At 35.8% G+C, this 13,812-nt stretch overlaps 1 protein-coding gene across 1 annotated transcript in view; it reads right to left on the reverse strand.

The window, feature by feature from the left end:
- CDH7 (cadherin 7) overlaps positions 1–13,812 on the reverse strand; it is a gene marked incomplete at its 3' end in the record, with an annotated part of 127,442 nt that overhangs the window by 59,862 nt on the left and 53,768 nt on the right. Inside the window, exon 3 of the mRNA XM_081324833.1 lies at positions 1,796–2,090. Coding sequence (XP_081180959.1) covers positions 1,796–2,090 — 295 coding nt within the window. The remainder of the gene's footprint in view (positions 1–1,795; positions 2,091–13,812) is intronic.

A 13,812-nucleotide genomic window follows, 5' to 3' on the forward strand; every position in this document is an offset into this window, starting at 1 on the left:
ATAATAAAAAGTCATATGAATGCATATGATACAGTCATAGGACTGTGCACATTTGGAAAGGGATTTGGAAAGAGTGCTTCAGGTCTCTTGCAAAGACAGCACAGCTCTATTATTCATTGAGATGAGGGTGACTTTTATCAGACATCTACAAGGAATTGAAAAATGTATGACACTGTTTCAAGAGTTGCATTAAACCTAATGAATAGACTTTTCTGTATGCCTGAAATAAGATGCTCTGCTTTAATGCACAGAAGAGAAATACATGGGGTCCAAAGCATTTCTTCAAAATCATTTTCAATATATACTTGACAAGAATATAATACAAGCATGATATTTGACAAGAATATATGTAATTTTTGTACCTAAATAGCAACAAGTAAACATCTTGATATTTTAATAGTATTCAATTCTTCTAATCTGGGTTAAGAGAAATCTTTTTACTCTTATTAGACTCTGCATATATTATCTGTCTTCTCTTTATGATAGTGTAAAAGAAATGTACGATAAGGCAACTGACTGATTTCCATGTAAACAGAGATAAATGGAACAGTAAGCCGCAATAAAGGTAACAATGCTAAATGCATTTGTGTTTGGTCTCCCTGAGAAAACTCAAAAAATATTCATGATTGTATTCTCATACTGAGGTTTTTGGCCAAAGATCACAGCAAAAAAAATATTCCTTCATATAAACATTTCCACTAATTTGATTTACCACCAAAAAGCCTATTTTAAAATTTTCTGAGAAATGTCTTTAGAAATATAATTACTGATATTAGATACAAATATCTTGTATGAGAAGCCACACTAAATATAAGAATAGGTGAAAAAGAAAGTCCTGTTATTCCCTACAGTAGAAATGGTTTTGAGAAGACCATGTATTCAGCTTTGGCATTTCTATTTAACAGCATATCACTTGAGATGAAGCAAAATTCTAAGAATTTATTAGTATGAAAGGGAATAAATTATTCTTTCTAAGAGATGGTAAACTATCATCAATATTTCTTTTATTGCTGTTCATATACTGGAACTATTGATCATGCTAGAGGGGACAACAGTGACCTGCTGTCCTCTATTATTTTGGAGTTCAATTCTTCTCAATCACACAGGTCAATGGCAGGAGATTCTGGGAGTCTAAATCATCCAGAAGGACCCAATGATTCAATTATCTTTTGAGTTATTTTTCCTTTGACTCCCCTTTTCATCGCCAACATTTCCACTTTTTCAGAAGCAGAGGGGGATTTCACATAAAAGGTGTTTATTTAATTATAAACTGAGCGTGATGGTTCCAGAAAAAAACAACACGAGTGTCATTTTCAAACTCAGATTTAGAAAGGCACTGATCTGTCAGCTGTACTGCCCTTAATTACCCTCTTCATTTGGGAAAAATAGAAAGTTTTGCTGATAAAGGAGGCAGCTGAGTTAGAAGTACATATCAGCAGTCTAGGCAATCCTTAAACTAAGAGTTTGGCAAAGCTTGGCAAGTTTTTTAGGTTGCTGCATTAAATCAAACTTTACAGAATGCAGTTTCCGGAAAAAAAAAAACCTTTAATATATACCTTTTCAGTTTCAGAAAACATTTGATTTGTCTGGATTGTTGCTTTATTTTTGAAATAGCTGCTAACCCAAAAATTTCAATTTAGCTCAACTGGAAATTTAGAATAACACAGCTTTTGTTGTTCAAAGTTTGGATTTTCATTTTGAAAAAAATAAATAATAGAAAGAGCATTCTTTTGGGTGTCAACATAATAAATAATAATTTAGAACAAAACAAAGATTTTAGGTCATTTATACTTACCCACAGGAGACATTTCAGGCACTCCAGCAGTGTAAGGACCATCCAGAAATTTAGGCTCATTGTCATTGATGTCCTGAATCTTAATGACGAATTCCGACTCAGGCTCCACAGGTTTATTTGTCAGTCTATCTAGTGCTTGTGCGCGGAGGGTGTAGTAGGCCTGCTCTTCCCGATCAAGCCTCTTTGTAGCATGAATGTCCCCCGTGTTCTCATCAATAATGAAAATGGAACTTGCCCCCTCTCCCGACAAGATGTATTTGATGGAGCCGTCTCCTTTATCAACATCAGAGTGAAGCTGGTAAAAAATTGATGAGAGATGAGATTAACGTACAGGACAGTTGGCGATATGAATATATGTTTTAAAATAATCTGCATGTCATGCCTTAGTGTATGAAATTGTTTGTTCTTGGAAAAATTAAGGCAATATGTTGAATATGCACAGCATGTGGCAAATGATAGGAAGCTGTCAGCTAACTCCCATGTGTCAGATAGCCCTATGTCATACCCAAGATCGTATTTTCAGAAGCCACCATGTCAGATGAAGCTTTTTATGAGAATGCAAGCCTTGGTAATCTAATGCTATTTACTCAAGAGTTAATAGCCAGCTGAAATCCTTTGAAGAAAGGCAGCCTGTGTTTTGTATTCCTTTGGGTGTCAATGCACTTGCTTGCTAAATAAAACTTTTAATATTTAGGTTTCTCTAAATCATAAATAAATAAAAGAATGAATCAGTACAAAACTTCCACCCCCCTTCATATTTATTACAGTAATTTATTAATAGGAGGTATGTCTACTTCCATTTTGAAAGATCATATAACTGAACAGGAAGCCTAAATACTGGTAGTTCATCTTACCATTATTATATATTTTTATTTTTAAAAGGGAGCATTTATAAACTATAAGCATGAAACAAATGTTATCACTGTAGAGATAGTAGCTATATCAAGTTTCATTGTGATGTCTTCTCCAAATCTGTCAGAGGTTGTTTTTTTTAATCCCATTTATATCCCGCCCTTCTCCAAAGACTCAGGACGGCTTACAATTTAAAGCACAAATCAATGTGCTTAGCAATAGCCTTCATATGCCTGCTTATTGGGGCTTTCGCCCCCCCCCCAAGCGGCATTATTACAAAGTCAGCTTATTGCCCCCAACAATCTGGGTCCTCATTTTACCTACCTCAGAAGGATGGAAGGCTGAGTCAGCCTTGAGCCTGGTGGGATGCGAACCTGCACTAATTGCAGGCAGCTGGTGTTACTTAAGGAGGCATTAGCCCACTGCTCCACCAAGGCTCTAATATGCTACTCCCATTAAAAAAAAAAAAAAAACTTTTGGGTGAACACTCTATAACTACAAAAAACTTTCTGTATGTCATGTTGTTTGTAACCTTCAATTAGATAAAACAGTGCATCACAGGACAACAATTTTTGAATCCAGGTACAGCAAATATGATGAGTCAAACAATTATGTACAAAATCTGGGATCCATTATTCCTGTAGAAGTGATATTTCAAACATCCATAGAAAAGTTGTATTTGCAAACTTGTGGCTACTGCAGTGACACCATGGTCAGTTGCAGTCACGTGTTTATGAATTCCAAAAATCCCTGCCATCTTCATGCAAGCAAAGTCAATGGGAACGTCTGTCAGAAATCAAGCCTCTCCCAGTCCCACTGTTTGTTTGTTTTTGCCCCTCTCCCATGTTCATTCTGTTTATCTTTTTTTGTAAGGAAACATCTCTGAAAGGATAACTCATGGATAATGGGTTTTCTAGTATGAGTTGAAATGCACAACTTCTGGATGATACCAATATGGAAAAAACCCCTTTGTATGACTTTTTTCCATAGAGTATTCATTATATATATAAAACACGTATAGACACATAGACAGACACACACATACAGAGAGAGAGAGAGAGAACAGTCCTGCTTCATGGAAAAACATGTGAAACACACACAAAAAAAGCTTAGAATTAAAATAATGATTAAATACTTACTATGGACAGGAATATTCACTAAAGGATCTAAAACAAGTGTATTTGTCAAAAGGTGAAAGAAGAGAGTCTAACATCCTAGACTTAACCCACAGTAAGAAGAAGGAATTGATTGAAGAACTGAATGTTGAGGTAAGTCATCACTGTCTCCATGGAATTGTAATATGCAGAGCAGAAAGAATAAAGAACATTGTACCCTTCATACTAGACTTCATCAAAACTGCTTTTGATGAATACTGAACGAAGGTAGGCCAAATTTAGTGGCTTAAAATACTGAAGGAGAAAACTGATCAGATCGGATGGGAAGTTCTTACTTTCAGAAGAAGTGACAGACTGAAGACCACTGTGTGAAAAGCCAAGCCAATAATCATAGCAAAGAATAGAGAGCCAGTGAGTAAACTGGCTCTTCAGAATCTCTCCAGAGAAAGAGAGGACAGAAGCTTGCCCACATGCACTCCAAACAGCTGCTCCTTGCACCGAAAGCCACAAGGCAGCAATTTTCAGCAGGTTTTGAGTAGTGGGAAGAAACAGGAATCTTGCTCAAAAGTCAGCTAGTGCCTTTGAAAGTACAATAACTTTACAAACTACCTTTTCTAAGCAATTTGGAAATTGCTTGTTAATACTTTTAGTTTAATAAAGACCTTTGAAATTGACAAGTCTGAAAACACCAGGTGAGTTTTCCTTCAGCTCTTAATGAAAGAAAATTTTAATCACAAGTTTTAGAATTTTTTTAAATGAAATAAACAGCAAAAAAGCTAAATAAAACAATAACATTAGAAACAGATTACAAATGCAGATAAATTTGGAATATGATTTTGGGGTTAATTATAAATAATTATTCTCATAAGTAGATTTGTTTGGATTTTTGCAAGACAAAATAAAATAAGCAATTTTAAAAAGTGGATACTGGAAGGAACTATAGATTTTAGTTAAAGAAGAAAAATAATAAAACCTGATTAGCAGCTAATTAACTGACACATATAAAATAATACAAAATATTGAAAATATTGGACACGTTTGAAGAATGAAATCAGAATTTAGTATCAACCCTGGTCTCACCTTTAAATTATTTTTCTCCTTCTCTGTCTTATATGATATAATGTAATTATAAGGAAGGATAGGAACAGGAAAAAAGACTCTGGCAGAGTAGAAAGATAACCATCTGATTGTCAGACCAAAGCCTAAAGATGACACAGTGAAATCTAATTGAACCCAATCCCTTATTTGCTCATACCTAATGGACAGAACCTTGCCAAACTACCTAGTGTGTGTGTGTGTGTGTGTGTGTGTGTGTGTGTGTGTGTATTCTAGGGTGTGGCTTCTCTAAATTTCTTTCTCTTCAGCTCAGGACTGAAAAGTCTCTTAGCATGAGCTTTTCTCTGGAATGCATTGTCTCCTCCTTGGGAAAGCTCTATGCTGCCAAGACTCCCCTCCACTGCTTCTCCAGGTGCACATTCCAGCACATGATCAAGAAAACTGCCCAATTTAAACTGCCCGATCATTGCATTTAAACTGCCCGATTGCGTTTAAACTGCCCAGAGGTTGCTGGGAAGAGCTACAATCTGTGAGTTAAGAAGGAGGAAGGTGGAGGAGGAAAGTAGCTGAGCCCCGGCTGATTGGACCTCCATTGTCTTTAAACTGCCCAGAGATTGCTGGGAAGAGCTACAATCTGTGAGTTAAGAAGGAGGAAGGTGGAGGAGGAAAGTAGCTGAGCCCCTGCTGATTGGACCTCCATTGCGTTTAAACTGCCCAGAGATTGCTGGGAAGAGCTACAATCTCTGAGTTAAGGAAGAGGGTGGAGGAGGAAAGCACATATTTGAACTGGCATTGTATTGTGTTCATTTGAAGAACTTAGTTTATTTGAGAGAAAAAACACATATTTTAAAAAGCCCATGTTAACTAAGGGGATTCCTGTTTCACATCTGCATTACTGATTTATAGCCACTGTGTGATTTAAATTACTGTATTTGCTTTCTGTGCACTTATGATAGCAATTAGTGTGTAGTACTTTAATGAATAATTGCTATTCAGAGATCTAAAAATATTATTATACAGTAGTTTACTTTGATCTCCAAAGGCCAGCACTTCTAACATAATGTTAGAACTAGTTAGTTCTTTTCAAAAGCCCAGAATTCTGTGCTTAAAAATCCTGATCCATTTTTTTGCTATTTTGTTTTACAATTACCATAAATTGGCTCATTACAAAATTAGCAATGTTCCCATTGCTGTAAAAAAAAATACTCTGAAGACTTTTGTGAATACTGTTTTGAGTGTTTTAGTGCCAAGAAGAGAAAACTAAAAGGACATGATGAGGGAACAATGTATTACCAAAATATGTTGAAATGAGTCAGCTTCATATTTTCTCAGCAATTTTCACAATTGTCACGGTTGAGATATGCACACACACACACACACACACACACATACGTACATAAATTTTCTCTCTGTGTATTACTCTATATTCATATACATAGATTAGGACAGGTGTGTTTCCAGCTTTCACATGTCTTAAAATTGAAATTCTAGATTTCACAATTAGCACAATCAGCATCCACTTAAGAGAATTCTGGAAGAAACTTTTCTGACATACAGTATTAGCAAAACCTCTTCCCTTCTGGTCTTTATAAATATTAGTTATTTTCAAACCAAATATTTTGACATAAAGGAAGTTTTACAAAAGTGATATATGACTTAGAGCAGATAAACTATGGAATATTAGAAGGGGCAGTTTATTTAAAAAAAAACAACTAGTAAAATAGAAAGAGGAAAATAAATGGTTTGAGCACTGAAGAACATATTTATTTATTTATTTAGTGTTTAGTGCATATAGTGTTCTGAAGATATTTATTGTGAATTTTGAAAATAATATCATAAAACAGAATAGAACCTCTTTTTTAAGCTCGCAAAACTGATGAACAAGTCCTCCCTATATGGAATTGAAGATAAAAAAGGTTGGGTATACTTAATCTAAAAATTAAAGTCATCCTGGAGAGAGAAATTTGCCACGAGGTTAAAATCTATATAGCATATAGCATATGTGGAAGCATCACAAGTAGAAAACAAAATATTTTTTGAGATTTGCTTCTCTCGTTTTCCAAAAACAGTGCTACTAGCTTCTACTAATCAAAATCTTTATATGAGGTTTTTATCTCAAATGTCATTGTCCATTACAACAGGAATCAGTTTATCTCCTCCTGGTCAAGTTCTCTATGCTTTTGCTAAACACACTTTTAAGGTGTAACTAATCCTAAGCCCACAGTCTCTTATTTAAATAATTTTCCATCATTGGCATGATTCAGGATGCAAACAATTGCAAGGATACTTTGGTCTGGATTTTAATGAATTGATCGTGATGATGTATGTCATCACTGTACATCACATTATTTACTGGCTAAAATTCTGGAAAATTAACTTTGTCTATCTGGAGAGTAGTCAGTTTGAAGAAAGCCATTATAGTTGCTCATTTGTGAAGCCAAAAGATTCTGGTTAATAGTTGATTGTCAAAGATTGTAGTCTTGTATAAACATAGCCTGAATCTGTTATCCTTGTTTGCTTTCATCAGCTCCAGTTGTATTATGACTTTAGCTTTAGATTGCTAAACTAGTGGCTGTTTTGGTGAGCAATGTCTGTTGTCCTTTCAAGGAATTTCATAGTTCACAGTTCACATTTGATGAAGTGAAGGAAGAGACAAGGGAATATAATCAGTGAGGACAAAGCAAGTCCATTTGTCAGAAGACTATTGACTGATTATTGGGATTATTGGGTAAAGGGAAAACAAAATCAGAAATGAGACAGAATGAAGAGGGTTATTCAAAAGACACTATACATTTACTTTAAGTGCTTAGGGGTTCTTATGGCCACTTGCATTTTATTATATTATTCAGCACAAAAGTATTCCAAAAATATTAACTTTATTTTCTCTAAACAGTAATGTTATTCTTTAGATTTACCTTTCAGCAGTGGTGGGATTCAAATATGTGAACAACCGATTCTCTGTGTGGATGCTGCTTCTGGAAGTCCATTCTGGGCCTGGGCAACAAAAAATTAGCTACCCGTTCTGCCAAAGTGGAGTGAACTGGCTGAATCCCACCATTGCCTTTCAGAAATATTGGACTGAATATCTGTCAGTGCTCTACAATTAGCACACCCACAGATACAATGTCTATTATTTAATGTAAATAATCGTCCAAAGTATCTGAGATACAATCTGACAAGTGATTTAAGATATGAATTGGAATGTGAATGATTGGGCACAACTGGATCAGTTTACTCCATGTCTGAAAAAACATCACTTGAGATTTGAAGTTTTATTATAAGGATAAAACTAAACTTAGAAATAAAATATTGGGAAGAATAGAAATTTTCCATACTAGTCTCAAAAAAATAAAAATAAAGCAAGCAGCGTGTATGACAAAAAGGGTTGAAAAAGAATAGTGACTCAGAAGATCTGTATGACCTGTTCAAATTACATCAGCAGCTATTTTCCCCTTAATTTCACTTCTGTATCACTTTGAAACCATTGCCATCATATGTTTTCCAGGTGAAGACTTGATGTATCCTCAAAGAGCAGGCACATTGCTGAAGTGGAGAACGTGACCAGGCAGTGAGCACAGCTTCTCTGGATAAGGAGAAGCTAAAGAACGTGCCCCAATGCACTTTGAAAGACAGTTTCCTGTAAGGCAGCCTGCAGAAATCCTACAGGTAACTCACAAGAGCGCAGAAGCCAAGAAAGAAGGATCATGCTCGAGCCTCAACAGATTACACTGGGACTGATCTATTTTCACTTTCTAAAATGCATTTGTATTATAATTATATAAAAGCTACCAAGATCTTTGGAGCAGTGAGAAATTACACCTCCTGGTTAGCGTTCCTAGGATTCAGAAGGTGGATAAAGGGAAAGACATACGTACAAGGATTGAAAAATAATCTACAGCAAAAAGCTTGTGAAGAATTTAGACTATGAAAATTTAAAATGATTAATGGTTTTGTCTAAAATTGGATTTTTTTTTTAATTTTTATTTTTTTATTATTTTAATTCCATTTATATCCCGCCCTTCTCCGAAGACTCAGGGCGGCTTACAAGCTTTTGCTTATTTTAAATATTAAGTTTACTGTCCGTGTCTTCCAAGTGCATTGATTGGGGGATTTTTATAAACAAAAAAAGTGACTGTTGTTAAAGAGCAAAGACTGCAGAACATGTCGAATAGGATTAATAAGTTAAGAATACAGAGAAAGGGAAAAGAAAAAAAATGAGAAGAGCTCTCTTTTGGCAGTTACTTTCCCTTGTTGAACAAATTCAATAAAAGGGAGGAAGGGAGGGAAGAGGAGAGAGAGAGAGAGGGCTATTATCAGAGAAGCAGCGAGAAAAGTGAGAAAAGGATCATTAAACTGCATTACATCAGGGATGTTACAAATAATGTTGAGAAATGGAGAAAGAATATAAAATCAGTGACAACTTTATTGGCTGAAAGATCTGCAAATATGGAAGACAAAATGAATAAAAGATTAGAACAAACTGAAATGCAAATAATTGAAGAAGTTAAACAAACAAGAAAAAAAATGAAGATCCTAGAAAATAAAGTGGAAATAACAACTATGGAAATGAATGAAGATCTGGATGTGACATCATCTGAAGCCCGTGGAACCTGAAGAACTAAGCAGGGCCCTCTGAGCTGCTAATTCAGTCTCTCTTTTTTGTGTATTAGATCCATGTCCCTCCTGGCTTATTAAGGCTGTGCATGAGGGTACATGGGACTGGGACTGAGTGGTAATTATTTCCTCCTTGAAAGAGGGCATAGTTCCACCAGCTCTTAAAGGACCACCGCTCAACCCAAACAAGCTGGACTGTTTTCATCCAGTTTACAAGGGCAATTCGGAAATAACCCTCCATTTGGTTATTAATGATAGATATTCACACATACAGAACTTTTATCGCCATTCAAATTGAGGCACTTGTCATAACGTCTTACAAGGATTGAAATTCCTTAGTAGTACTTGCTCGGCACCATATCTGGGCTATTGGGGGGAGGGGGCTGATCAAAAACATCCCAACGGAACTGCTTCAAAAGTTCTTGGGTGCATCCAGTGGTGTGCAGGCAAGCATTATTGTGAACCATCACCACACCAGAACTGGTGCCATAGTAAATCCTGCCAAATGTGAAGATGCCAAAGGAGTACTGCTAGTGAAGTTCATGGAACATGGTTCAACCATCAGTTCAGAAGTCTACTGTGAAACGTTATGAAAAGTCAGACGAGCCATCCATAACAAGCATCAGGACATGCTGACTTCTGGTGTGGTGTTGGTTCATGATAATGCTTGCCCACACTGCGAGTGTCTGTCATTGATAACCAAACACAAGTTTATTTCTGAATTGCCCTTGTACAATCTTCCCCTTTTAGTGAAGGTTTTTTACATTGTGGCAACTAAAATAGGATGCAATATTTCAAGTGTTGACAATGGTCCCCCAGAGCAACATTTAAGAATTTAAAATCCAGAACAACTAAATGACCGGAAGATGTTTCAGATAAACTATGAAAACAAACAGTAACATTGTGATTAATAAAAGTGACAGAAGGTATATAAACATGAGATAATTCAGAAAGGTATATTTAATGGGCTACTAACCCCTTGTACTTGATACTTTATAAATAGCTGGCTTTAGAGCTCAAATGTAAAAAACAACGCCCACAATTTTATATAAATACCATCAGTTAGAGAGTACTATTTAAATCAGCCTCGATTTGAAATGAAGTGAGAATCAGTACAAATGACTCAACAATATGTTCAAAAGATACTGTGCAATGATCAAACAGGTAAATATGATTAAATATTAGAAGAATGAGCAATTTTACAGAAGCCACCCTTATCATGAGAATCACCAAGGTCTTGGCAATTGGCAGGGTTGCATTCAATCATGAAAAGCTCATATTCTTAGAGGGAGAGAGAAAACTAATTGGACAGAATTTCTTCAGATTTAATTCCAGTTTGAGTTTGAAAATATTTACAGGTAAAAATCATTGATATGATTGTGCACTATAGTGAGAGCCTACAGTGAGCCACCTCTTCATTTGAGTCAGATGCCCATTAAGTTATTCCTTCAATTCTGAGAAAACTTGGAATTTGCAGTGTCAAGATTGGAATGTATTGTGAATGGGATAAAATTGTGAAATACCACCTTTGCAATTGCCCTCATGAGGCTTGAGGCCTAGCAGTGCCATGCTGCAGCAAAATTTCTTATTGTCTTTCCAAAATTTGCTTAATTAATCAAAAACTGTAGAATCAGGCTGCAGCGTAACAAAAATGACAAAAATGAAGGGGAGTCTGAATGCTTTCTGAATGCACAGAATATCATGGAAAAATGCTTCAGAAATGGAACATGGATTTATAATAGAATGTTTATTAATGCAAAATTGATATGTAAGCTTTGGCAGAGAAGCCTATTTCTGGACAGGGCACAAGAACATGTTTACACAGACATATTTTCTGTAGGAGCTATAAATGATATAAATGGTTGCTTCCCATCTATAAGAAATGTTATCATAACTTTAAGAGTAAACAATCATTTGTGTATAATACACATGCACACAGTCCATTATAAGTGTTAACACTGACTTCAGTTTCAAGATATTTGCAGCTAAGATTGTACAAAAAATAGCACTGGCTTATATTTAGGGGGGAAATGAATAAATAAAATTAATTACAGATGGGATGTTCATATTTATGGAACAGTCAAACCAATTTCTCTTTCTATATCCTGAACCCAGTCTGAGCTGAATAGACTTACAGGAAATATTGTTTTTACTAGACTTTGTATTATATTTTTAATTACTTAAAGGATCCCTGTAATATACTGAGTAATATCGGCCACTGAAGCACTCCTGATTCCTTTAAAACTCACAAGGATGACAAAAAACAAAGAAAAAAAATAATAAAGCAGGGGGGGAAAGTAACTGTAATTGCTAAAAAAAATTGCAAATAATACTGGTGTCTCTTGGGTAAAGTCTGAGATAGACAAAGAGGCCACTCAGTCTTAAAAGATAAATTGGCACTGTTTGTAAAAGTACCTGGTAAAGCAAACTAGACTAAACTCAGTGGAGAGATTAAAAATAGTTCAGTTTCAATTGCTTCTGCTTTTTAAATTGGTCTTATTTGGACATCAGAAGCATTAAGAATTTTGCTTTGTAAGACATCTGGGAGCATACTATGTTATAGCAAGGTTATAAGAGTTTGGTATAATGGTTACACCAGGTTAGCAACTAGGGGACTGTGTGCTCCACTCCTGCCTAAAGCCAACTCAATGATCCTGAAACACTCATCGTCTCAGATCTAGGAAGAAGGCAATAGTAAGCTACTTCTGAAACCTTGCCAAGAAAATTGTAGGGACTAGTCTATGCACTTGCCAAAAGCCAACATTGATTCAAAAGCACCAGAGGAAAAAATACCCTACATATAAACTCAGGTTATTGGTTGTGGTATCATTTAACTTTCATGTAGCTTTAAAAGTTATTAATCTGCCAGCTATTATACTAATTCTTTTTACAGATTTATTCCCATTGTGTTTTGTGTAGATATTAAAGATTAAAGAGGGATGATGATGCTTCCTTACATCTATACTACAGAATCCTATAGAAGTCTATTTTGTCCCTATTTTTACCACATGAAACCACAGTGTGGTTTAACCATAGTTAGTAATTTTGCTCATTTTCCTGGACAATATTCTGTTCACTGGGAGAAGATGCTCTGGGTGGAAATGTTTTCAGCAGCTTGTATGTTGATCGCCAACATGGCACCCATGGACATTAATGTGCTTTGATATATAACCTTGGAACCTCCTACCCTACCTGGTTTTCTATAATAATATTCTTGTAATTATAAATAAATGAATAAATAAGCATGTTGCAATCCAAATTACTTATCTAAAGCACAATCTGTATTTCTGTAACTAAGATCCCCATATAGACTTCAGAAACTTTCTTAGGAAAGAAATTGAGGGTGGTGTGAGCCCAGAAATTGACCATATCATCCCAATAGGATCGGCCCGTTCCACTTGTGCTGGCAGAGGAGGCATGCTGAAAGCCCTGTCAGCCCGAGTATTCTAGCTTGTTGGGTCCAGGAGAAGACTATTCTATTTCACCTGCCCTTTGGAACATCTTGCCCCCCTGGAGTGAGATCAGCTCCAATCTTCCTGACCTTCTGTAAGAAACTAATGACATGGCTCTGCCAGTTAGCAAGGGGATAAATGGGGGAGTTATCACAGTGGAGGTGGCTGATACTGTAGATTAACAACAGATCCCACCTCCCTCCCATTCTTCTCATGCTCTCCTCATCTTTTAATTGGGGACAGTATTTGTATCTTCACAATATTTTATCTATGGTTTTTTTTAGCTTTTATGTTTTTTTAATCTTTTTAAGATTGATATCTGCCCAGAGATACCCTATAGTAAGATGAGTGGCCAATACATTTTACAAACAAAGATTTGTTTTTCCACATCCAAAATGTAAAAGATGAAGAAGTGGTAAAATCATTCTACGAATTTCAAGAGAGTGATAGGAATCAATCTTGCCATTTTTTCTTCATATAAATAGTTATTAATAGTTATTAATAGTTCATAGTTATTAATTTGATGACCTGCTGAAAGTGCCCGAACACCTTTCCAAATATCAAATGTGCTCCTCAGCCCCAAAGGATTGGTAAGCACTGTACTAGTATATCATTAGGTGATCAATAACTGTTTCTAGCTTCCAGTTGTCTGATAACTACAAGAAACCTAGTGAGTTTCTAAACTAAGCATCATGGCTACGTAGAGAAATAGAAGAGGACTTTCTGGAGTATAAAGACTTTGCTTTTTTGTCTGATTTTGCTTTTCTGTCTGATGAGCTTAAGAAGCGACAAATCCAGTTCAGATGGGAAATACCTATTGGCATTGTGGTAAATTATGCAGGGACCAGATACAGATTGGACACAATTTTAAAAGCAAAAGATTTTTATACTAAGGTCCTGAAAGCAGGCTCACCACCGTCTCCCCGAT

The sequence above is a fragment of the Vipera berus genome, assembly GCF_964194415.1.
Source record: "Vipera berus genome assembly, chromosome: 3".
NCBI lineage: Eukaryota > Metazoa > Chordata > Lepidosauria > Squamata > Viperidae > Vipera > Vipera berus.